The sequence below is a fragment of the Talpa europaea genome, assembly GCF_964194135.1.
Source record: "Talpa europaea genome assembly, chromosome: 16".
NCBI classification, from domain to species: domain Eukaryota; kingdom Metazoa; phylum Chordata; class Mammalia; order Eulipotyphla; family Talpidae; genus Talpa; species Talpa europaea.
Window position 1 is genome coordinate 18,341,909 of NC_140084.1, and position 26,000 is coordinate 18,367,908.

The 26,000-nt window shown below is 42.7% G+C and overlaps 1 protein-coding gene across 1 annotated transcript in view; it reads left to right on the forward strand.

The window, feature by feature from the left end:
- The window catches only part of HSD17B2 (hydroxysteroid 17-beta dehydrogenase 2), a gene marked incomplete at both ends in the record, with an annotated part of 64,898 nt that overhangs the window by 36,714 nt on the left and 2,184 nt on the right, over positions 1-26,000 (forward strand). Inside the window, 3 exons of the mRNA XM_084256839.1 lie at positions 5,899-6,111; positions 9,743-9,928; positions 15,213-15,350. Of these exons, the coding sequence (XP_084112965.1) occupies positions 5,899-6,111; positions 9,743-9,928; positions 15,213-15,350 (537 nt within the window). The remainder of the gene's footprint in view (positions 1-5,898; positions 6,112-9,742; positions 9,929-15,212; positions 15,351-26,000) is intronic.

The window sequence follows — 26,000 nt, forward strand, 5'->3', positions numbered from 1 at the left end:
AAATATATAAAAATGGTTTAGATATTAACTTAAAATTAGTTGTAAATTTTATGTGTGCTATAACTCCAGTTGTTAAAAGATAATGGGTAGGAAAAAAGTAGATTTTAAAAAACATGAAAAGTATAAAAGTTATGCTAGATTGGTAGGGTGATGATTTATTCTTTTATTTATCTCATTGTTGATCATGAAGCTTCATTACTTATATGATGTTTTAATAACACCCAGAATCTATATGTAGGCTTACAATTTCACCCCTCTTGTCTTTCTGAATGTAGCTTCTTAAGAACCTCATTTGTGTCTGTGAACACTTCCACTTCATCACCCAGCAATATATTTGAAGGGTGGTGTAGTGCTGGCAGGCAGCAGGCAAAGCGGGCAAAGGAGAGTCCTGGAGCCCTCAGTGGCCTTTTCAGGCTTTTAGTGATCTTTATATACCATTTGTAGTGAGGCAACCAGGTACAGGGCAGGCAGGGGGCCTGGGGGGCCAAGAGGCTGGCAGGCTACCCAGCCCCCCGCAAATCTATACTCTCTCTGGCATTCTCTTGTTGACTCATCTAGTATTCTTGGCTCCACTTTCTGCCACACCATCCTCTGTCACACTGCCCTCACAGCCTCAGTCTCTTGGCTCAGGTGTGCCCACTTATACATGTCCAGCCATACTCCAGGTGTCCACCACCAGGCATGCATACCCCGAGCCTAAGCTCCCAAGTGCCTCCTGCATTCAAGGCCACAGGTGATAGCCACAGAGGCCAATGGCGCAAAAGCCTGCACAATCTTCATTTACTCTACAGGTGTCTTGTCTCATTCCAAGAGCCTGGCCTGCAAGAATTCCTGAGCTTGAATTCTTCAAAACTTGCCTAATTTAAGGCTTGACCTAAAATTATAGGATATGTTTCTGCTTACCAGCTAGTACTTGCTCCCCTGTGGCAACAGCATAAGCACAATTCAGCCCACTGACTTTGACACAGTTTTATTAACTCGAAGTCATTTATATTGTTTCCATTTCACACAAATAGAGACTCTGCTGACTAGTTTTTTAAGAATGAACCTTGGCGGCAGTCTTGCTCAAATAGGACTCTAGGACTCATCTATTGTTTGTTCTGAGTTGATGAGAGTTCCAGGAACCTAGAGATAGAAGGATCACAAAGAAGTTAGTTTGAAAGCAACCCCAGCATTTCCTCCATCCCCTGTTGGGGTGGCGTCCACCTCAACAAACACTTGTTGAGTACTTGTTTGGAGTCAGGCACCCCCAAGCATTCACATTCCTGTGCCCTCTTAAATGCACATTTGAACAACACGCGCATTTAATTGACTACCTGTTATGTGCTAAGTCCTATGATCTGAAGATTTAAATATTTTCTATCCTCGATGTTTATAACCCAAATCTTGCTGAGTTTCAATCTGCCGCTCCCATTTCCCAATTGATTGACATAACCTTCCTGTGTCTCAGTTGCCTTCTCCATAAATTGGCGATTATCAAGTAACCACCTCTCTGGGTGGCTAGGAGGACTCAGTGACTTAAAGTGTGAGTGGTGCTGGCTGGAATTCTGTGAGCACGCAACCTGTACTAAGTATGGTTACTTTCAGAGGCCACTGTTGGGTAACTTGTGAAACTTCTGCCTTTGCATGAAGGACCCAGCCTTGTCTTTTTTTTTAATATTTTATTTTATGTAATTCTTACATCATTTTTCATTTTTGCACAGTATGCATTCTCATTTGGTTATATTCCCCATACAATCCCCACCCCCCTTATTTTGGCCCTAATCCCTCCTCTCCCCTGCCCCCCATTAGTGTATCTCTGGTTTATTGTTTCTTGTTGATTTTGATTTTTTCTTTATTATAATTAGTCTTTTCCCTGGTCCCTTATTTGGGTTTTCTAAATTCCTGCTATGAGTGAAACCATCTGATCTTTTTCTTTTTCTTTGTGGCTTATTTTGCTGAGCATGATCCCTTCCAACTCCATCCATGTTGCTGCAAATTGCATGAGTTTATCTTTTTGATTGCTGAGTAATATTCCATTGTGTATGTATACCACATCTTCTTGATCCAGTCATCTATTTTTGGGCATTTGGGTTGTTTCCAAAGCTTAGCTATTGTAAATAGTGCTGCTATAAACATAGGGTGCAGGTGCCCTTTGGAATTAATGTTTCTGTGTCCTTTGGGTAAATACCTAGGAGTGGAATTGCTGGATCATATGGAAGCTCTATCTTTAGTAGGTTGAGGAATCTCCACACAGCTTTCCAGCCTTGTCTTTGGGTTGTAGGAGAGAGGAGGGTCAGGTCAGTTTTTCTTGACAGGGGAGTAGCTAACTCCCCAGGCATATGTCTACCCAGGCCTTCTGACCTTGGCACAGACTCCTAGCCTTATGCTTCCCGATTAGCCAAGCCTGCTCTAGCCCAGCCAATCAGAAATGATGTCTGGGTTGGAGCCATGAGATTGCCACACCAGATGTAGGAAACATCCTCTGTCTGTGGATCTCCAAGGATAACCTGTGGAAGGGAGATGGGGGAAAATAGGGGCCCCACATGACCCAGTGTAACATTTCCTGAGGCTCATATGTGGAAAAGATTTAGACAGCCTGTACCTTAACCAAGATGTTTAGCTGACTGCCAGGTGAGACGAGTCCCCATCTATCAATATTGGGCATGCAAAGCCCCCCACACCAGGAGGGATGGGTGATAGTTTGCCTTTAAAAAAAGATCCATGTAGTAGTTACTTGAACCAGACATTATTTGGCAGATGGTAAATTTTAACTGGTATCAGCTAATATTATTGGACTCACTTTATAGATAAGGAAGCTGAGTCAGAGAGGTTTAATCACGGAGAGAGTAAAGGGCCATACAGATAGGATCGGTGGGGTCAGGTAACTCTGCTCTGCTTCCTCTTAGGTGAGGAATGACCTTCAGTGTACTGTGGACTTATTGATTTACACAAATCCAGAGTTGATAATGAGAGATTTCATTCAAAAGGATTATTAATTACAAGGCAAGGGGTGGGAATATTGCAATAAGGGGCACACTAACTATAAGATCTGCAAGTGTGTCAAGAAAAAGACAAAAAGATGTTTTTCTAGGGGGTTGTAAGCAAGGAAGACCTAGGTGAGGGGAAAAAGTGGGTGAACACTGCAGATAACAGAAGAGAGGTTTACTCTAACTATACCCTAACTCAGCCTGTAGTATGGAGGCATGTTTGCTAATAGTGCCCAGGACATGGGACAGGAGATAATCTACCCCAAAGGGTGCTTATCAAGCACCTGTTCCAGTGACTCATGGGGACAAACAATTCACTTAATCATTTATCTAACAAAGATTGGGCATTTGGAGGGGCTGGGTCTGACCCTGTCCTAGGGAACCAGGGTACTTCAGGAAGTGGTTGGGATAGGGTCTTCTTTATAGTACAGAGTGGGGACTTTTGTAATCTTGGGCTGTTTTCCAGGATCCCAGGGCTCTGTAAAGTTCAACTTGTCATTGCTCCTTTGTGCGTAATGTCTACTCTGTGCCAGACTTGTCCTGCCAGCTTTCTGAAGAAAGTCAGATCCTGGATTTCTGGCATGAAAGTTGACAATGTTTGAAGGATATTCTCTACTCAGAGAAAATTCGGTGGGGATCAGAGGGTGTCCTCCTGGCTCTACCTGCCACATGGGCCTCTTTCATGTAGTAGCATACAGTTTTGGAGATTCATCCTGGCGATCACAAGGACAGGAACTTCATTCCTTTCTATGGCTGAATAATTGTTCATTGTATGTGCACACACTACATTTTGCTTGTCCATTCATCAACAGATAAACACTGGGTTTGTTTCCAAATATCCTTAGGGCTTTTGTGAATAATGCTGCTGTGAACATTTGTGCACAGGCTTTGTGTGGACATATGTTTCCATTTTTCTCAGGTAGATGCCCAGGGGCAGTGTTTCTGGATCTTTTGGTGACTCAAAGAAACTGCCAGTCTCTTTTCCAAAGCAGCCATAAATAGTTTTAGTGTTCATAATAAGGGAAAAAAGATGGAGCTTAGGCAAGGCACTCAAACTAATTTGAGTTTGAGTTATTCTGTGGATGTAGGGTGTCTTCAGGTATCCATGCGAAGGAGATAAATAACTTGGTTTTTCAGAAGTCAAGAAGACCACTGCTCTGCTTCTGTGACCCTGTCTGATCCTGAGACTAGTCTCCTATTTGCTGCTTTGGCTCTTAACTCTTCAGAAGGGCTCACCCTTTTTTCCTATCCACTTGATAGCGGCAGCCAACAATTCCCCTTCATCTTCCTCCCACCTATCCGCCCTGACCCCACCCCACTAACTCTGAGTTTAATTTCTTCCTGGTCAAACACTGATGGCCATTGTTTCCAGGAGGGAAAAGCTGGCTGACCTTGTTCTAAGATTGTCCATGAGCCAGGGCTAGGGTAACACAGGATGATTATAATCTTAAGGATTATAATCCCCATAATCCCCTTGTGAAGAAGGGGCAGCTCTCAGTATCATGGGTGGGACACACACATAAGTGCTGACCACATAAAAATGTGAGCTGGAAGGCCAGAGAAGGGCTGGCAAGAGTGCTAAGGTAATGGTCCCACCTGCATCTGGGGACTTTAGGTTCAAAGGTGGTGAAAGCTTTGGGCAGCAAAGCTTGGGCAGCAGGTCCAGGAAGGTGGGTGAAACTTTCTCGCTTTCTTGGGAGATGCCCTGGTGTGGTGTTTATGTGCCACATGGAGCCCAGCACATAGGTTTTGTCTCTGCACCACAGAATGATTCTCTCTGCTGAGGGGATATGGTGCCATCCAGTATGACACACACCTGTCAGGGGAACTGGGAGCTTTAGAACCCAAGGCCCCAGTATATCTGACTGTGCCTACTACTGAGCACCAGGAGCAGAGGGTGGGGTGCCTCAGGGATGGGAGACCCCACTGTGAAAAACTGATCTCACAGTGTAACTGATCTAAGGCTCCTGGCCCACTCCCCACTCCAATCTTGTTCTAAATTAGTTATTTTCCACAAGAGAATCATTCAGGCTCAGCTTCCTCATGCTTCCTTTCTCTGCTTAGGTAGATAAAGGAGAAGGTGGCTGGTCTAGGGTGATGAAGAGCCATGGACTTGGATTTAGGATCTGGCAGAGTCTGAGTCCATGCCTGCTATCTCTGGGATTCATTTTCAGTTTCCTCGCCGACACAATGGGAGTGACAACCTAGATTGCAGATATTTGCACTGTGTGCATCTCTAAAGAGCAAGACTGAGTTTGTAGTGAATGTTTTACTGAAGATGTTATAGAGGTTGGTTACATCACCCAGCAGAAAGGGATGAAAATGTTCCCCCTGGTGTATTGGTTTTTTTTTTTTTTAATAGAGGCATGTTTTACTTATTTATTTGTTTGTTTGTTTTGTTTATACATGCACTGGGTACAGTCAGAAGTGCGGGAGGGTGAGAGAATTCACCAGAGCCAGAGCAGGGAGCAGAGCAGGCAGAAGGACCAAAGTACACAGCTGAGGGGAGCAGCGGGCGGCAGGAGAGGTCTGCGCGCCACATGGGATCCTCCTCTGGTGGCCGGGGAGCAGCCGGGGATAGAACTGGCGCCACAGAGGCTGCGGGCAGCTTCGCAACCCAGCGCTCAACCGCTGCGCCACCAGGGAGGCCCTGGTGTATTGGTTTTTGTTCCTGTGTTCCTTGGCTGTTCCTTGGAGTATCAGCCTTCCAGTTATGCCTTCACCCCAAATTCTACTTCATCTTTTTTTTTTAATATATAGAAAAAATCTCTCTGTTTTGGCTTGTCTGCCGATGTCTCACTTAGCAAATAAAGAAGTGTCAAGGCTCATTGTCTCCAAGAACATGGATAATCACCAATAAACAGCAAGCATTGTTTCTTCATAAAATCCTTTCTTCCTTCACTTGGCTTAAGCTCCTTTTGTATTGCAGGAAGCGATTCCGGGATTGGCCATGCCTTGTGCAAGCATCTGGACCAGCTGGGTTTCACTGTATTTGCTGGAGTTCTGAATGCACAGGGCTCAGGAGCAGAAGAATTGCGGAGAACCTGCTCCAAGCACCTCACCGTGCTCCAGCTGGACATCACTGTCCCAGAGCAGATAAAAGATGCCTACAGCAAAGTGGTGGAGAAGGTGCAGAACAGAGGTACTGCCTGCGGTAACCACCAAAGCCCAAATTGCTCTTCACCCACCTCACCAGCTCCCTCCTTACCACCCTCTGGTTCCAGCTGGTAATTACCCGCCCCCTATGCCCCTCAGTTCCTTGCAAGAAGCCTGAGCTGAGTGGCTAGAGGAGGAAAAATCAGACTTGGGGCCTCCCTTATGGTGCAGGCGGTTGAGCACAGCTCTGTCCGCAGCCTCTGCAGCACAGGTTCGATTCCCAGCTGGCCAGGGAGATACCCACATGGCGCGGCAGACCTCTCCTGTCTTGCCTATTGCTCCCCTCAGTAGTGTTTTCAGTCCATCTGCCTGTTCTGCTTTCTACTCTGTCTCTGGTGAATTCTCTCACCCTTCTGCACATCTGTCCTGTACCCCTGTTCTTGTATACATGAATAAATAAATCTTAAAAAAAAAAAAAAGAATCAGGCCTGGGCCACGCTCCCACTTCTTATCATCTGCCCCTTCCTCATTTTTTCCCTTTCATGGATAGACTTAAAAATAGCCTCTGAATCACCGACCACCCTCAGCCATTGCCCTGTCCCTTCCCCTTCCTTTGTGGCCCAGCGCTTTGGATTTGGAACTCAGCTGCCCCCTATTAATCTGATGTTAGTTCTCACCAGGTCTCCTTGACTAGTCTGGCCCCCATTGTTGATATCCCAAACACCAAGCTCTTGACCGCTCTGCAGTATTTATTACATGTGTTAACCACCCTCCCCTGAATTGGGGTTTCCCTGCCTCTCTGATCATTCTTTCTGCTGGTCCCATGTGAACCTCCATCCATTCTGTGGATGTCTTAGGTACTTTCTGCTTATTCTTTTTTTACAACAGAGATCTCAGCACTAAGAAAGAAATGTTTTCTGCTTCATTTGATAGTCGGAGGAGTAGGATTATAGAGAGAACACTTAAAATGAGTCCTGGGCAGTCAGCAAGCATTGAGCAAGGGCTCCTATTTTCCATTCATCCAACATTAAGCCTGGCGCCTGGGCATGTAGTAAGTATGCAATCAACACTCACAGGTAAGAGGAGGAGAGGTAAATAGATCGTGGTTTATCTGGAATTCATTTTAACAAGTTGAGTAATGGACAGGCATTTACAGGAATAGTTTTCCTCCCTTGGTCTTTGCCGTCTGAGAGGGCTGAGCTTGTGCCTCCTATGAGCCTGACTTCATGGTGTCTCATTAGGGGAGACCTCAGTACAAACCTCTTGAGCAAGGTACAGAAGGGTCTATCAACCCTTGATAAAGGAATAGTTTCTAGAGACAGAGAGACCATGCTAGTCTCCTGTGATGAAGGAATGTGCTTGACAGACCATGTACATGCCTTAGCATCATATCACCCCTCTGATTTGGGGCCAACATTTTAGAAGGAAGAAGACTTCCTGGGAAGGAACCAAAACGTCTTCCTATTCTTTTCAAAAGCTCTCTCAACCTAGTCTCTCTAAGATGAAGTGGAGCAGTGAAATAGGGGAGTTCACAATTGCCAATAAACCAGAAAGCCTCAGCTCCTGGAACAGGGCCAGCAATTGTGCAGTGTTTCTATAAAGTATATTATTTAGAATGAGCATATTGTTAATTATGAATTAATATCAACTACTTCCAATTACCCAAGTATTACCTAATGCCTTTTACCTAAGTCCATTATGATGGGCCAGAACATTGACAGGTCACAGGTGAGCTCAGGCCAAGTGAATGGAAACCATCCGTTGCTATAAAGAAGACATCCTCTCCACACTCACTATCCTCCTTATAACAGCTGTCCAGCTCCCATCAGGAGCACGCATCATCTCACTTAATGTTTTAAATCATTATTGTGTGTAAATGTCAGAGCACCAACTCAAGTGTGCAGAAATGTAGCTTTATTTTCTAGAACTCAACTCTTTCTATTTAGAACCTTCTTTAAATAGAAGGTGGGATTGACATTCACTGGCAGCATCTATATATCTGGGTATGGGACATTTGGTCTTTGACCACCAATGCTTAATGCTGACCCACCGGGATGTCCAACACTTGTCCCGTGTGGGTTGTGTATGCTACCTCCTAAAAGCCTGCAGAGGCTCTGTTAGGGCTGATGGCTCAAGCTGTTTCCACCTGCTAGCCATGAGGCTGTACAAACTGCTCCTCTATCAACATACATTCATATAAAAACACCACACCACAGATCCTCATGCCAGAGTGTGCCTTTGGAGGGCAGTTTATATCCCTGATACTGAGCTTCAACAACAATTTTTGTTTTTGTTTTTCTTTTTAAGATTTATTTATTTATGCATACAAGAACTGGGGTATAAGCCAGAGGTTTGGGTGGTGAGAGGATTCACCAGAGAGAGTGGGGAGCAGAACAGACAGATGTACTGAAATCCGCTGCTGAGGGGAACAGCAGGTGGGGCAGGAGAGGTCTGCTGCTCTGTGTGGATTGCTCTCTGGCCAGGCAGGTATCAAACTTGTAATGTAGTGGCTGGAAGTAGCTTGATAGCGCTGTCTTTAATCCCTGTGACACCATGGAGGCCCTTCAACAAGATTTTTTGATCCAGCAGGTCAGAGGTAGGGTTTCAGAATTTGCATAACTAACAAGTTGATGCTGATACTGTTGATTGTACAACACCTTGAGAACCTCTGTTCTAAAGTGCCAGAATCTTGAGGTTACTCCACGCATCTGCTTCAGGCTTGTCTAGGGAAAAATACCCTGGGTCCTGTTACCACTGTCTTTCCCAAGTAAAGAGGACCTAGGATTTCCCTCTGCCCCATCCCTTTCCCTCAAAACATCTGGAATTTGGGATCACCTCTTTCCTACCATTTAAGGTGGTGATACCCAAGCCTGATTATATGTTGGCACCATCTGGGAAATTTAAAAAAACTGAAAATACCAAGGTGCCCTCCCCTACTCCTTTCCCATCCCAGGTTCTGATTTAATAGGCCGGGATGTGGTCTGGCTGTTGAGGTTTTAAATTCCTCCCTCCCCCCGCCCTCACACCCCTACCACCCAGTTGATGCTAATATTCAATCAAAGTTAAAAAGAATAGCCTGTGCGCAATGGTTCTGCCATGTGGCTCACATCTACAGCTTCGGCATCACTTGAGAACTTATTAGAAATGCAGATTCACAGGTCTACTCCAGACGCACCAAACCAGATTCTCTGTCATCTGGGGCCCAGTGATCTGTGTTTGAACAAGCCCTCCTGGTGAACTGGATGCAAACAAGGGGGCAAGGGGTCTTGGTGCCTCCTCTCTTATTTTCCTGCTTCCCAGGACTCAAACCCCTTCTAGTGTAGGGAGCAGGGAAGATGGGATCTTGTCACCCTGCATTATCCTCCGTGCAACTTTGAGGAGAGAGATTCTTATTACCCTTGTCTTTTTTGGTCTTCCCTTCCCAAACATAGCAAATATCTAGCCACCTGGATGTAGGAAAGGGCTGTGCAGCCAAAGAGAACACCAACCCAGAATGTAGCCTAATATTTCACAAATGCACTCTCCACACCACCTCCTAAGGTAGTGGTTTTAGGTCTTTAAGGAGACTGAAGTTCAAGAATTTTAGTCTTCTGCTGGAACCTAAATCCCTAAGGGGCTGTCTGATTACAGATGTGATGTGCTGGTAAAAGTCCTCCTAATCTCCTTTCTTTCCTCAGGTCTGTGGGCTGTGATCAACAATGCCGGGGTCTTTTGCTTACCAGGCGACGGGGAGCTCATTCCCATGAAAGGGTACACACAATGTATGGCTGTGAACTTCTTTGGGGCAGTAGAAATCACCAAGGCATTTCTGCCTCTTCTTAGGAAATCCAAGGGGAGGCTGGTGAACGTCAGCAGCATGGCAGGTGAGTTTGCCTTTCCCCACAAGGTCATGTAGTGCTTGGCATGCAAGATGTAGCAAACCACATTCTTTTTATGCTCAGCAAAATAGCAGGACATGCTCATGCAGGGTCAGATCAAGATTAGTCAAATTTTGTGTTTACTGTTGATCTTAATGCCATAAACCCTTTCTCCCCTTTCAAATCTGTTCTTGCGCAAACTCTCATCTACATTCTCATTCATCTGTTCAGTGCTGGGGATTTAGGTCTCATATATTTTCACAGCATGATAGTCAATGCACTGATATCCTAGATTTGGGCAGGATATCCTGCATATCATCAATATCAACATTACAGGGAACCTGTTTCCAACACTCCACCCTCCCTTGCATACTCTGTCACTCCCTGTAAGTAAATAGGAAAATATCTTGCTTCTATTGGCTCTATCAGAGCCCCATATATTCCATCTCCATTGGCTGCTTACTAGTGTTTTCTACTAGGTCATCCTCATTCTTTTGCAGTCTCAAGGCAACTAGGTCAAGGTTTTACATTTGATAACTCATGTCTTTCTATTCCAAAGAATAAATAGTGCACCACCTCAATCAAGGCTTCATAATCTTCTTTTCCAGAAATAACACCCATGTGTGTGATGTCCCATCCTTTCTTCAAGGACTGACATTTTTGCACTGGGCTTTTTCAAAGACTTACTTATCTTTTCATCTTTGGATAATGACCATGGGGTTGTCTTTTTTTTTTTTTTAAGATTTATTTATTATTTTATACAAGCACTGGGTACAGTCAGAAGCGCAGGAGGGTGAGAGAATTCACCAGAGCCAGAGCAGGGAACAGAACAGGCAGACTGACGAAATACACTGCTGAGGAGAGCAGCGGGTGGCAGGAGAGGTCTGTGCACCATGTGGGACCCTCGCTGGTGGCTGGGGATCAAACCGGCACTGCAGAGGCTGCGGGCAACTTTGCAGCCCAGTGCTCAACCGCTGCGCCACCAGGACAGACCCCATGGGGTTGTCTTTTGGGCCACTGCATGGATGAGAGAAGGGGACACCAAGGGGCTCTGGATTCCAAGATGTAGCCTTCAAGTAGAGGAATACCACTGCTCACTATTTTATCAGTTAGCTCCAAATAAATTTTGTTTTAAATAAAGGGCACAACTATGTTTTTTAAAGGTAAACAAAGATTTTTAAGAATTTTAAGGGGGGAGTTTTTATTTCCTAGATAATTATTGTTAATCATAGCCTCTTTCCTAGCTTTAACCCAGTAACACCCTTGAAGTGAATTGCTGTATAAGTGAAGGTTACTGGAATTATTGGCTAGCCTGAGGGGGATGGAAGAGAAAGAGAGAGGGAGGGAGGGAGGGAAAGAGAGAAGAAGGAAAGGGAAAGGAAAAAAGGAGGGGAGGGAAGTAAATCAAAGAAGGAAAAGAAGGAAGGAAAAGAGGGAGGGAGCAGGCAAGAGAGAGATGTCTAGAATGGTTAAGAGCAGGGAGTGCTATATTTTAATTTGTATGCAAACCTTGAAGTATTTTCAGTTCCTCCCTACCTTGCTGAAGCAAGCACACCCTGAGAAAATGCATTTGCTGTATTTCACTCTTTTATTTTTTTTAAGAATTATTTATTTATACAAGAACCGGGGTATAGGCCAGATTCTCGGGAGGGTGAGAGGTTTCACCGGAGACAGAGAGGGGAGCAGAACAGGCAGACTGAAGAAATACACTGCTGAGGGGAGCAGCAGTCGAGATAGGAGAGGTCTGCTGCATCATGTGGGACCCTGGTGGCCAGGCGGGATCGAACCGGCTCTGCACAGGCTGCAGACAGCTTCACAGCGCGGCGTTCAACTGCCTGCGCCACCAGGGGAGGCCCTGTATTTCACTCCTAATGTTGCTCTGAACGTCACTTTAAAATTTTTGACCTGTGTGGAAACTTAACCTAATGCAGTCTCGTACTTCTGGAAAAATCTCATATGCTCCTTGCCTTTCTCATTCAAGAAATATATACTGAAATGTTTGTCATTTCCTTGACACATTGACAAGGACAATTTTTTCTTTCCTCTCAACTTTGAGTAATTCATTCATTCATACTGATTTTACTTCGGTTTTCACTTTTATGCATGCACTATGCTCTATGAAGGCCCATTGTTTGGCATGTAGTAGATGCTCAATTAAAAAATGAAGCAATGCGGGGCCTCCCTCGTATTGCAAGGGGTTAAGTCTCAGCTGACCCACATGGTATAGCAGACCTCTCCTGTCTTGCCTGCTGCTCTCCTCAGCAGTATGTTTCAGTGGATCCACCTGTTCTGCTCCCCACTCTGTCTCTGGTGAATCCTCTCAACCCCCTGCTCCTCTGGCTTAACCCCAGCTCTTGTATGCATTAATAAACTTAAAAAAATGAAGAAATGCAAGTGTGCAACTTGGGGAATGGATGGGGAAGAGAAGATTTCACAAAGCATAGGTTGCCTGTTGGCATCCGCAGCTTGACCTTTAAAGCTTCTTCCAAGCCAGAACTTTGTGTTCTTTTGTGACATATTTCCATTGGTAGGAAAGTGTGATTGTTAAAGTAACCATGATTCACACTCCTATTCTTTCTGCTTGAGTACAAATTCTTTGCATCCAATCTTACTGTTTCTAGTCTTCCTGGTAAGTGATGGGGCCAAACCTCAAAGGAACTTAAACAAGAAAAGGAAGAGTAGCTCACTCACTATCTGGAACCAAGTTTTAAGATGAGATCTTAGTAATGGCCCCCTAACTCTACTCCCCGTTCTCCCCTCCCTCAAACTCTCTGCTTTCCTCTTTTCTCTCTACTCATCTTCTCTTAAGTGGTAGCAAAAATGGCCCCTGGGAATTAGTTCCTGCATTCCACCAGTAACACACCTGTTTAGCCAGGGATAAATGGTAAAATCATCTCCCTTCCCACATCCATATGAGAACTCTGCCCAGTCAGTCTCCATGTTCAGAAGACTGGGTGTTATGATTGACTGGTCTGCCCCTAAATGCATGTTCTGAGACCAATGTTCTGATGTCTGCATGTGTAAAGATAAGAGTTCCCCAAGTCAACCCACAAGGCTCAGACACACAACTCAACCCAATTTGGATGCTGTCTACCTGGAAATAGCATCAAATCCCACAGGTTAAGGGTTCAGTCCCACAAGACTGTCCCCCTCCTTCCAATTCAGAGGCCAATCACAAGCCCAGGTTGTTACGTGTGTCTGACTGGTGATAAATCAGAGGTCCACAGATTCCCATCCCTGGATTTAATTACTTGGCTAGAGTAACATTTAATTTTTTGATTACTGGTTTATCATAAATGGGTATTACTCAGGAACAGGCAGATGGAAGAGATGCCTAGGTAAGATACCTGGGTACCTGGATTATCCATGCCCTCTTCAGGCAAGTCACTCTCCCCATCTCTCTACCAACCAGGAACCAGGTCTCCCAACCTGGAACCCAGTCCTTTTGGGTTTTTATGGAGCCTTCATAACCTTGACAGAATTGATGAAATCATCAAGTATAAGTCATTGCATTGGATTCAATGTTAAGCTCCTCTCTCTGGAGGTCAGAGTATGGGGCTGAAAGTTCCAAGTTCCTAATCAAGAGTTCAGTTTCACTGGCAGCCAATCCCCATTCTATGGCTACCTGGGAGCATTAAAAAAAAAAAAAAAAAACAACAAAAAACAACACCTCATTAGCATAACAAAAGATACCTATAAGCTCTCTTCACTTAGGAAATTCCAATGGTATTAGGAAAGAACACCAAATACATTATTTCTTCTGATAAATTCCAACATCACAGCTTCTCTTAGTAGGAAGGATAAAAATCACTGATTGACAGCCTTCTAGAAGGATAGGGAGATAGGGAATTATATGGGCTTGGCCTAAATGTCAATAATAATAATAATGATGATGATGATGATGGTGATGATGATGAAGACGTCAGGTTAATGATAATATTAACATTAACTATTCCAGGTATCTCAGCTTCAATGCTCATGCTCTTTTCATAACTGAAATTGGGAGAATGTCTCCTTGCTTCTGAGCTTCTGGCTATCCCAGGCATTCCTTGGCTTATGACAGCATCACTCCAGTCTCTGCCTCCATCTTCACTTAGCTTTCCTTTCTTCCCTGTGTCTTTTCTTTTCCCTCTTTTAGAGACACCCATTCTTGGACTTAGGGCCCATCCTAAAACAGGATAGTCTCATCTTGAGATCCACACCTTAATTACCTTAGCAAAGACCCTTATTCCAAATAAGGTCACTGCCCTTTTCTGGCTTCCTTTGCTTCCATAATTTTTCTTTTACAGTTGATTCATGGACAAACCTGGTTCATTCCCAACTACCTTCAAATACAAATGTGATTTAGGTAGGATAAGAAACATTTGCTCCCAACCCTAACTGGCCCTTTTCTCATACCTTTTTACAGAGATGCCCCAGTTCCCCATGGTATTTGTTACTCCTTGTGTTATAGGGCAGCCCCGATATTGAACGGGTTGCCTGGCTGTGGGTCCTCACTTGCGCGCTTAAAAGGGACTTATTAATACTCCACTACAGGCATACACAAAAGGTTAATAAAAGGTTTATTTCCAAGGGAAAAGGAAATAAGGAAACTGTACAACTCAAGGAGAAAATAGGGAAATAAAGTCTTTAATGCGTCCTACCCGATCCGCCGACCTGGAAACCCAAAGGCACTCTCAGCACTGGCTGGACAGCTGCAAGCTGGCGGAGAGCCAAAATGGGGGAACCCCTCCAAAGCCCACGTGTCTGGCTTTATACCAACTGGCTGCTTAACCCCACCCACAGGTCCCAGCCACCTTCCCTTTGGTGATGATGGGATTTGGAGTTCCCAGGGTCTTTGGCTTTGGCCTGGGGTGGGGGTGGAGTCCACAAAGCCTGTATGGAATTAGCTTTAGGACATCCTTTTCCCCCTAACACTTGTTGCAACAAGTATTAGTCAATTTGTTCAATTAAGGTGCTTTAACAGTTGAACAGTGCCTGCCCACACTCCCAATAAAATATATATCCATCTGGAAATTCAGAAAGCTGGGAGAGATTACAACTTATACTTGGTTATACTTGGTTTGCCAATGGACAAGCTGTGATAGAGTGGCCAGGAAGGCAGAAGGAAAGGAAGCCAGACAATGCTTGTAAACAAGAATATGAATTCACTTGGTACAGTGGTTCCTTATCTGTCTTAGTTACACCTGATAGCCACTTCCTACCCTTGCAGTTGGTGCTGTTTAGATATTTACTGAATCAACAAATGAAAACACGATCCTTGATTTTCCCCCTGCCATTATTCCCATAGGAGGGGTCCCCATATCATGGATGGCAGCATACAGCTCATCCAAGGCGGCTCTGACCATGTTTTCATCAGTCATGAGACAAGAACTTTCCAAATGGGGAGTTAAAGTCTCTGTTATCCAACCTGGGGCCTTCAAAACAAGTAAGTACCTGAGTCCAGGAGCTCATCCAGAGGGTTCTTATTCTGATGGAGCTCAAAGTGAACCCCTGGGTGGGTTTGGGATGGGTGGGTCTCTTAAGAATAGTGGGGTAAGGAGCAAGTGCCAGGCTCTTCAGTGTGTGGCTGCTGCCCTGCTTCTTTCCACTAAAACCCTGAAATTTTGATAAAAAAACTTAAGTCAAGGAATTTTCAAACACCACTTCCTCCCCTGTGAATATTACCTACCTCCCCTCTACCCTGGAAGGACATGACCTTCTTTCCCTCTCCCCTCCCTCAATTTCTGAAGAGTGGGCAGGCGCAGACCACCTCATGGCTCAATCTTTAATTTAGTTGGTGAATTCAATGAAGATGCAAAAAAAGCAAACCTAATAAAACACTATCCAGTAGGGAGGGATTGCTGACACACCAAAGAACAAACCCTAGAGGTTTGGATGTTAATCCAAACCCACAAAATTAAGCCTAAAAAGAAAAACTGAAATTTTGTCTTGAAGAAGTTGGTACTAGGATCTCACAGAATTGCCTCAGAGGAGCATGGCCTGGTGAAAGAACTGTTCTGGGAGGGAGACTGAGAGAAAGAGACATCGGGAATCTGATGAGAGGCTGTTCAGTTAAGGGTGATAGGAATGGAGGGAAGATGAAGTTGTTTTGTTGGGGAGGAGTTTGTGTAGAAGACTGAGGTGTAGGCCAGAGGTGCAGGGGGGTGAGAGGATTCACTAGAGACGGAGGGGGAAGCAGAACAGGCAGACTGACTGAAATACACTGCTGAGGGGTGCAGCAGGTGAGAAAAGAAAGGTCTGCTGTGCTGTGCATGGGTCAACTCCCTGGCCAGGGATTGAACTCAGTCCATAGTGGTAATAGCACTGAGACTTAACCCCTAGGCCACCAGGGAGGTCTGGGAATATGAAGTTTTGAGGGGAGTTTCCACCTTGCGGACTCTCTGGTAGAGAAAGAGAACTGAGGGGAATTGATGGAGGAGGAGAGTGGGCAAAGATGTCAAATATAACAGGAGCTGAGTTAGAAGGGGTGGCACAGACAGAGAAATTAGCAGAGAGTTAGGTAAGGGGGAAATTAGGAATCTCATTTTAAACATGGCAGGAAGGTTGAGGTTTTGTTGATGCACTCTAAGGAAAACACCCACATGAAGAGGTAAGACTCCATTTGGAGTAGAATTAATAATTAAGTTTCTCTACCATTAAGATATGTTATTGAGGATTTGCTGAAAATGTTAGAGCTCACATTTTGAGTGAACTGCTCTTATTAGGTACCAACCACTATCCCCACATTCTTTCCAGATGTTGATCTTTTTTTAAATTGAAAAATTTATTATATACACTCACAGTTTATAAATTATTAAAACTCACATTCTTAGTATCTGGATGTAAAGATAAAAACATTGCCAGCACCCAGAAGCCCCTCTATGATCCTGTCTAAGCATAGCCCTACTCCCACTAGCCAATATGCAACTACTCTCTTCCTTTTTATAACAATAATTGATTTGTTTTTCTTTGCAATGTTACATTTGTAAGTATATCCCCAAACAACAGAGTTTTGCTTTCCTTGGATTTGAAGGTTGAATGTAATCAATATGTATTTATTCTTTTGCATTTGGAGTTTTCATTCAACATTATGTTGAATGAATTCATCTATGTGTGGCTGTGTTTCATCATTTTCATTGCTATGTAATAGTCTATGAATATACCATGATTTTTCTACTATAGATGTGATATTTGAGTTACTTCCAAAATGGGACAATTATGAACTATGTCACTATGGATCTTCTGGCACATGTACCATGGTATATGTGTGTATGTGAATTTTCTTACAACACAGACCCAGAAGTGTACTGACTAGATCATAGAATTTAATTACCTTCAACTTTATTACATAATACCAAACTTTTCTAAAATATTGTTCCAATTTCTACTCCCTTTCTATGTATGTCTTAAGCAGCACCACAGCCCTGAGGGTAGGTTTGCTTAACATTAATCACTAGGTGAAGCCAGAGATGGGTAGGTAATATTAGGGACAGAAGGAGGCTGAACTCATCACTAACTTTAGGATTGCTAATTAGGGCCATGCCCCAGCAGAGATCACAAACAAAGCCCAAAGCCACAGAATTGAATTTAGGTTAACCAAGGATGGCATAAATAGAAAAGCATAATCTTAGCAGGAGATCAAAATGAAAAAAGTCATCAAAAATTCTGACTTCCAGAGCAACCTGCCATATGGCCTCAAATGCCATCTTGGAAACATAGACCCAGAAAGGAAGAGCAGACTCCATATTTGAGCTAGCCATGTGGTTTCAACTTGACACCATCTTTTGAGTAAAACTATTTACTACCACACACAACAATTTCTGCAAAATCAAACCCCTGAGCTAATGACTCGAAACAAATGGCACACATATACACAAAGTTTCCACAAGGTCAAGCCAGTTTTTCTATCATAAGTGTAACAGGGAAAAGGGAGATTCCAGGTTCCCTGTCCCATCCAAGGAAGAATGTTGCTGATCACGGAGGACCGCAAGCAAGGAAACACTGGAAGAAGGAAGGCTGGAAAGTAAGAAGACTCGGAGGAGGCATGTGCAGCAGAAAGACATGTGAAGAAGCTGCTCTTGCTTCTCGGCTTTGGGCTTATACCAGGGACTTAGGAGACATGGAAGGAGACACTTGAAAGTGACAGAGACATGGTGAGAGACCCATGGGGAACCTGACAATGACAGCCTTTATCTTAACTTGTATTTTAATTTTGCTTTTCCAGACTTGTCTGGTCCCTTCTGCCCCACCAGAAGGTGCCTTAGACTTGTGGCAAGCTTTTGGGTCTCAGCAGTCCTGCTTTGGGCTAACCCTGTTTTGCTGGGCATTTACCCATGAGAGGTTGGGTAACTTTGGGTATGGAAATTAATTTATCTCCCTGCCCTGTAACATAAAGGTTAGGAACAAATCTACACATAGCTAAAACACGGACACACCAGAGAAACAAAAACCACATTTGTGCTTCCGGTAGCTAGTGCCACAGGGAAACCAACTTTCCCCATAGGACTGACTAACCACCGATGGCTTACATCCCTTCTATGTGGAGTACCAAATCTGTTAGCATGGAGACTGATGGGCATCCCAGGAGCCCCAAACCTGCACACTCTAAATGGGTTCTGCTATCTGCTGCATAAATACAAAGCATACTCTTAGTGCATAAGACCTCCAAGAGAAAAGAACTTTAATAATACAATTAGTGTGCAATAGAGAGAAGAGAAAGACTATAATTAAAATAGTTTCTCCAAAAAGCACTCAAAGTTACCCGCTGCTTTTTCGGGTAAATGCCCAGCCAAACAGGGTTGGCCCAAAGTAGGACCGCTGAGCCCCAGAAGCTTGACACAAGTTGAAGGAACGTTCTGGTGGGGAACCATAGGAAAGGGGCAGAAGCAGCCAGACAAGTCTGGAAGGAAAAGAGCAAAGTCAAAATACAACTCAAGATAAAGGCTGCCATTGTCAGCCTCCCCATGGGTCTCTACCCACATATTTGTCTCTCTCAAGTGTCTCCTTCCGTGTCCCCCAAGTCTCTGGTACTAGTCCAAGGTTGAGAAGTAATCACGGCTTCTTCACTTTCTCTGTTCCACGTGCCTCCTCCAAATCTTATTCCTAAGTCCTTTTTCCAGTCTTTTCTAGCTTCTACTCACTGCTCAGCTCCACCCTTCCTTGAAACACTTACCTTTCTATGGGGATTACATGATACATATATACCCCAGTGTGGGTGTCTGACACAGCATGATAGTGGGGATTTGAAACCAGATCCTTTAAGTATGGCACTCAGATTCTTTCTTCTGTATCAACCTCAGTTTAAAGCTTTATTTTATTTTTAAATTATTATTTTAAAATAAAATAATAATTTAAAAAATAAAGCTGATACTTGAGTTCTATGAAAGCCAGAGCTAGACTGAAGATGACTGAGGACTTGTGTTTAGACAATGAGCTTGAAGGTGATGACAAGAAATCTTCAGGGGCATAAGGAGAGTCTGAATGTATTTAAAAAAGACATACCATATTTTTTAGTGCCCTGTAATAAAAATTGCTGAAACATATTGTACACATAGCAGATTTTAAGCACTTTATGTGCACAATCTGACTTAAACCTCATCTATGAAACAAACATCATAATATTCCCACTTTGTAGGCTCAGAAAAGTTTCTGAGCTTTGCGAACCTCAGAGCTAACTTGAGGCAGTGGTGGAATTCAGTTCCAGGTCATCTTAACAATTTCATTGTTTAGAGCCCCCAAGCACCGGGGTTGGGTGAGTGTCAAAAGTGGCAGATGAAGGTGAACAAAAGCCTGGAGGTTTTATTACCAATAAGAAGAGCTTTTGGGACGGGATAGGGTACCCACAAGAGTTAGAAAGTGCGTGAGGTGTTTAAAGAGGGAGGAACTGGAGAGGAAAAGGAATCTTCCACAGAAAGCAGATGGGGGAGAGGGAGTTAGAGGAACAATAGTTCATGCAAACAAATTTTTTCAAGTCCCAGAAACCTCCATAGTAATTGTCAGGGTGCTCATTTCTTTAAGTGTTGTGCTTTCATGAAAAGAAATGAGCAATTGAAACCCTGCTTGCATTTCCATGAGTATAATTGGATTTCACTGGCTTACATTTCAAGCAAGGTTTCCCTCCCCCTTCTCCACCACCCCAAATCTGAAATCACCCAAGCTGGCAAATAAAAGCTTATCTGCACAGCAATCCCTGAGCAATCAAGCACTTTGCAGGAGGGAGTGTGGTTTGCTGCCACCTTTCTGGAAAGTAATATGGCAGTGGCTGTTAAAATTCAAATTCAAAAGGCATGTACCTTTTGACAGACAGTCACACTTTGGGGACCATAGCCCACAAAAGTGAATGTGAAAACAAAAAGTCCAAATCTGTTTACTGCAACATCACCTGAAATGGTGAAATCTGGGAAAGTTGCTCGGTACAGGAGCAGTTGACTAAAAGCTGTTCAGTGAAAAATTCTGCTTCTTGGGTTTAAATCCATAGCCATTAACAGGAGGCAAATCTGTGATTTATTACTAAGAAACAAAAAAGAGAGAAAATAACAACCCAAAAGCAAATTCCTGGAAAAAATTTCTGTGCTTCTTTTTGGTTTTTGTTTGGAAAATAACAAAACAAAACTAAATTAAACCAAAGCCTTCTATATGTACATATATTTGCATGAACAAGGAGAGAAAGAGGGAGGATACACAAAACTATTAGTTATCTCAGAGGAAATTAATTTAAAAAACTATACATCTGGGGGGGCGGAGCAACATGGCGGCGAGGAGATGCTGCGAGTAAGATCTCCCATTAAAAAAAGTTAATAGGGAGGAAAAGCGGCAGGTCCCAGTGAGAACTGGGACACGGAAGATAAACGGGTGACTCCAGCAAACTACCCGAAGAAGAAAGTGGCCATAAAAGAGGACTAGAAGGGAGGGAAGCGCAGAACCCTGCTCCCCTCCCCCGCCCACAGAGGCAGCACTCTCCGACCTGCAGAGAGGAGGAAAACAACAAACTAAAACGGCCACCAAGAACAAACGACGCAGCAAGTGGGACTGTGAGTGGAAAGGAACTATTGCAGCCACCACACCCCTTGAACGGGAGCTGAGGCGAACCCTGCAGGATTCGCCGCGGCGGTGAGCGAACGGCTCCGGGCGCCATTAGAGAAGAACAAAGACCCCGGGAGACGCGCACACAGCCCGGGCTGCGGATGACTCCTGGAGGAACCAGAGGGGAGAAGAGAAGCCCACCCAAGATGCCGGCCAGTCCCAACAACACAGTGTCCCAACGCATACGGCAAATTAGAAAACAGACAGTAGGGAGGAGAAGAACCACACGCAACCTAGCAACTCTCCAGAGAAAAAGCACACCACAAAAAGAAAACCAGCCCCCAGATTGCAACGGCAGTAACTTGGAAGAACTTCTGAGCCTTCCAGAAAGAGAATTTAAAATTGCTGTGATTAAAAAACTGACAGAAGTCATAAAGGAAAACAATGATAAGGGAAAAATAATCAACGATCAGAAGAATGAAATTGAGTCCCTAAAGAGGGAAGTAAAAGAAATGCAGGAGATCAAAGAATTAGTGGAAGAACTAAAGAATTCTGGGAAAAGCAATGAAAGCAGAATTGATGAAATGGAAGAACGAATAAGTGCTCTTGAAGACACAGAAATAAAAAGAACCAAAACAGAAAAGGAAAGAGAAGTACGAAGGAAAAAGAATGAAGAAAGACTTCGGGAACTATCTGACTCCATGAGGAAAGGAAATATAAGAGTTATAGGAATACCAGAAGGAGAGGAGAGAGAAGTAGGAACAGAGAAAATATTCAAAGAGATAATTGAAGAGAACTTCCCAAATGTGAAGAAGGAGCTGAAAATTGATATACAAGAAGCAAGAAGAACACCAAACTTCCACGATGAAAGAAAAAATACAGCAAGACACATAATAGTAAAGCTCCCAAGAATCCAGGACAAGGAAAAAATAATGAAGCTGGCAAGAGGGAAGAAACAGATAACATTCAAAGGAAAGCCAATCAGGCTGACATCAGACTTCTCCGAAGAAACACTACGGGCAAGGAGAGAGTGGAGGGACATAGTCAACAGACTCCAAGAAAACAGATGCCAACCAAGAATACTCTATCCCGCAAAGCTCTCCTTCCTCTTTGAAGAAAGAATATGGACCTTCCCAGACAAACAGAAACTCTGGAATTTCATTGCAACTAAACCCCCACTCCAAAAAATACTAAAAGGAGTCCTAAAGCCAGAACCTCAGAGGGACGAATAACAATGAAAGAAGGCCAAAAAAAAAAAAAAAGTTATTAAAAGAATAAATAAATAAAATCAAAGGAAAGACAAACACAATGGCAAATACAGACGTTAACATATCAATATTAACTCTAAATGTAAATGGACTAAACTCTTCAATAAAAAGACACAGAGTTGCATCCTGGATTAAGAAACAAAACCCAGCCTTTTGCTGTCTCCAGGAAACACATTTAGCTACAAAAGATAAAAATAGGCTCAAAGTTAAAGGATGGAAAACAATCCTACAAGCAAATGGACCCAAAAAGAAAGCAGGAACAGCTATACTAATATCAGATAAAACAGATTTCAAACTCAAAAAGATAAAAAGAGACCCCAATGGTCACTACATTATGATCAAGGGGACAATACTTCAAGAAGAAATAACACTCATTAACATATACTCACCAAACGAAGGAGCACCAAAATATATCAGACAACTGTTGTCCTCTCTGAAAACAGACATCAGAGAAAACACATACGTAGTGGGAGACTTCAACACACCACTATCAACAATGGATAGATCAACAAGACAAAAAATAAGTAAAGAAACCAAAGCTCTAAATAAGGACCTAGAGCAATTGGGCTTAACAGACATCTATAGAACACTAAACCCCAAAAAAAACGGAGTACACATTTTTCTCAAGCACACACGGATCATTCTCCAGGATCGATCACATACTGGGGCACAAGACAAACATCAACAGATACACCAAGATTGAAATCATATCAACCATCTTTTCTGACCATGAAGGCATCAAACTAGAAATAAACCATAAAAAGAAGGCAAGGAACTTTCCTACCTCATGGAGATTAAAAACCACACTACTGGAAGACCACTGGACTAATGAGGAGATCAAAGAAGAAATTAAAAAATTTTTTGAATTGAACGACAAGGAGGACACCAATATCCTAAATGTATGGGATGCAGCAAAAGCAGTAATAAGAGGAAAATATATAGCAATAGAAGCTCACATCAAGAAACAAGAAAGAACTCAAAGAAACAACCTAATCTCGAAGCTCAAAGATCTAGAAAGAGAACAACAAAAAAACCCCAAAACCAGTAGAAGAAAAGAAATAATAAAAACCAAAGCAGAAATAAATGAAATTGAAACTAAAAAAACAATCCAAAAGATCAATGAAACCAAGAGCTGGTTCTTTGAAAAAATCAATAAAATAGACAAACCCCTAGCCAGGCTCACAAAGGAAAAAAGGGAGAAAGCACAAATACACAGGATCATAAATGAAAGAGGAGAAATCACAACGGACACAGCAGAAATCAAAAGAATAATCAGTAACTACTATGAACAGTTATATGGAAACAAGTTTAATAATCTAGAGGAGATGGACAAATTCCTACAACTCTACAATCACCCAAAGCTAGATAAAGAAGAAATAGAACACCTAAACAGACCAATTACAATTAGCGAAATTGAAATGGTAATCAAAAACCTCCCCAAAAACAAAAGCCCAGGACCTGATGGATTTACAAATGAATTCTACCAAACATTCAGAGACGAATTAGTGCCTATCCTTCACAAACTCTTCCAAAAAATTGACAAGGAAGGGACAATACCAAACACGTTCTATGAAGCCAACATTACACTAATACCAAAACCGAACAAGGACAACACAAAAAAGGAAAACTACAGGCCAATCTCCCTAATGAACACTGATGCAAAAATCCTCAATAAAATTTTAGCCATCAGAATCCAACAATGTATCCATAAGATAATTCACCACGACCAAGTAGGATTCATTCCAGGGGCACAAGGATGGTTTAACATCCGAAAATCAATCAACATTATCCAACACATCACAAAAAGAAATATAAAAACCATATGATAATATCAATAGATGCTGAGAAAGCTTTCGACAAAGTGCAACACCCATTCATGATAAAAGCCCTTGAAATTCTTGGGATACAAGGAACATACCTCAACATCATAAAGGCCATCTATGACAAGCCAACAGCCAGTATCATTCTCAATGGTGAAAAGCTGAAAGCAATTCCATTAAGATCTGGAACAAGACAAGGATGTCCACTCTCACCACTGCTTTTCAATATAATACTGGAAGTCCTAGCCAGGGCAATAAGACAAGAGAAAGGCATCCAAGGAATCCAAATAGGAAAAGAAGAAGTCAAACTATCACTATTTGCAGACGATATGATATTATACATAGAGAACCCCAAAAACTCCACAGAAAAGCTAATTCAACTCATCAATCAGTTCAGTAAAGTGGCAGGATACAAAATCAACACGCAAAAGTCAGTAGCCTTCCTATACACAAACAATAAATCTGAAGAAGAAGAAATCAAAAAAACCATCCCTTTTATTATTGAAACAAAAAAAATCAAATATTTGGGAATAAATCTAACAAAAGAGGTAAAGGACCTATACAAAGAAAACTATAAAACACTGTTAAAAGAAATAGAAGAAGACACAAAGAAATGGAGAGACATCCCCTGCTCGTGGATTGGAAGAATAAACATTATTAAAATGGCCATCCTTCCAAAAGCAATATACAGATTCAATACTATTCCAATCAAAATTTCAATGTCATTCTTCAAAGAAATAGAACAATTATTGATGAAATTCATATGGAATCACAAAAAACCCCGAATAGCCAAAGCTCTCCTGAAAAAAAAAGAAGGGAATGGAGGCATTACACTCCCAGACTTCAAACTATACTACAAAGCCATAATCATCAAAACTGCATGGTATTGGAACAAGAACAGACATACAGACCAATGGAATCAAATAGAAAATCCAGAAATAAACCCACAGATTTATGGTCAACTAATCTTTGACAAAGGAGCAAAGACTATGCATTGGAGCAAAGAAAGTTTGTTCAATAAATGGTGCTGGGAAAACTGGGTCGCTACATGCAAAAGAATGAAGCTTGACCACTACCTCACACCATACACAAAAATCAACTCAAAATGGATTAAAGAACTAGACATAAGACCTGAAACCATAAAATATATAGAAGGAAATATAGGCGAAACACTACGTGATTTGCACATCAAAGACATCTTTACAGACACATCACCCAAAGCAGTGATAGTGAAGGCAAAGATAAACAGCTGGGACTACATCAAATTCAAGAGCTTCTGCACAGCAAAAGAGACAATAACAAAAACAAAGAGAAACCCCACCAACTGGGAGAACATTTTTGCACACAACACTAATGATAAAGGACTGATCACAAAAATCTGCAAAGAGCTGATGAGACTCAACAACAACAAAGAAAAGAATCCAGTCAAAAAATGGGCAGAAGAGCTTAAAAGAAACTTCTCTGAAGAGGAAATGCAAATGGCCAACAGGCATATGAAAAAATGTTCAACATCACTTGCCATCAGGGAAATGCAAATCAAAACTACCATGAGATACCATCTCACACCAGTGAGAATGGCACATATTAAAAAAACTAGCAACAACAAATGCTGGCGAGGGTGTGGAGAAAAAGGAACTGTTCTGCACTGTTGGTGGGAGTGCAAACTGGTCCAACCACTGTGGAGAGCTGTGTGGAGATTTCTGGACCTACTAAACATAGAGCTTCCATATGATCCAGCAATTCCACTCCTAGGTATTTACCCAAAGGACACAGAAACATCAATTCCAAAGAACACCTGCACCCCTATGTTTATAGCAGCACTGTTTACAATAGCTAAGCTTTGGAAACAACCCAAATGCCCAAAAATAGATGACTGGATCAAGAAGATGTGGTACATACATACCATGGAATATTACTCAGCATTCAAAAAACATAAACACATGCAATTTGCAGCAACATGGATGGCGCTGGAAGGGATCATGCTCA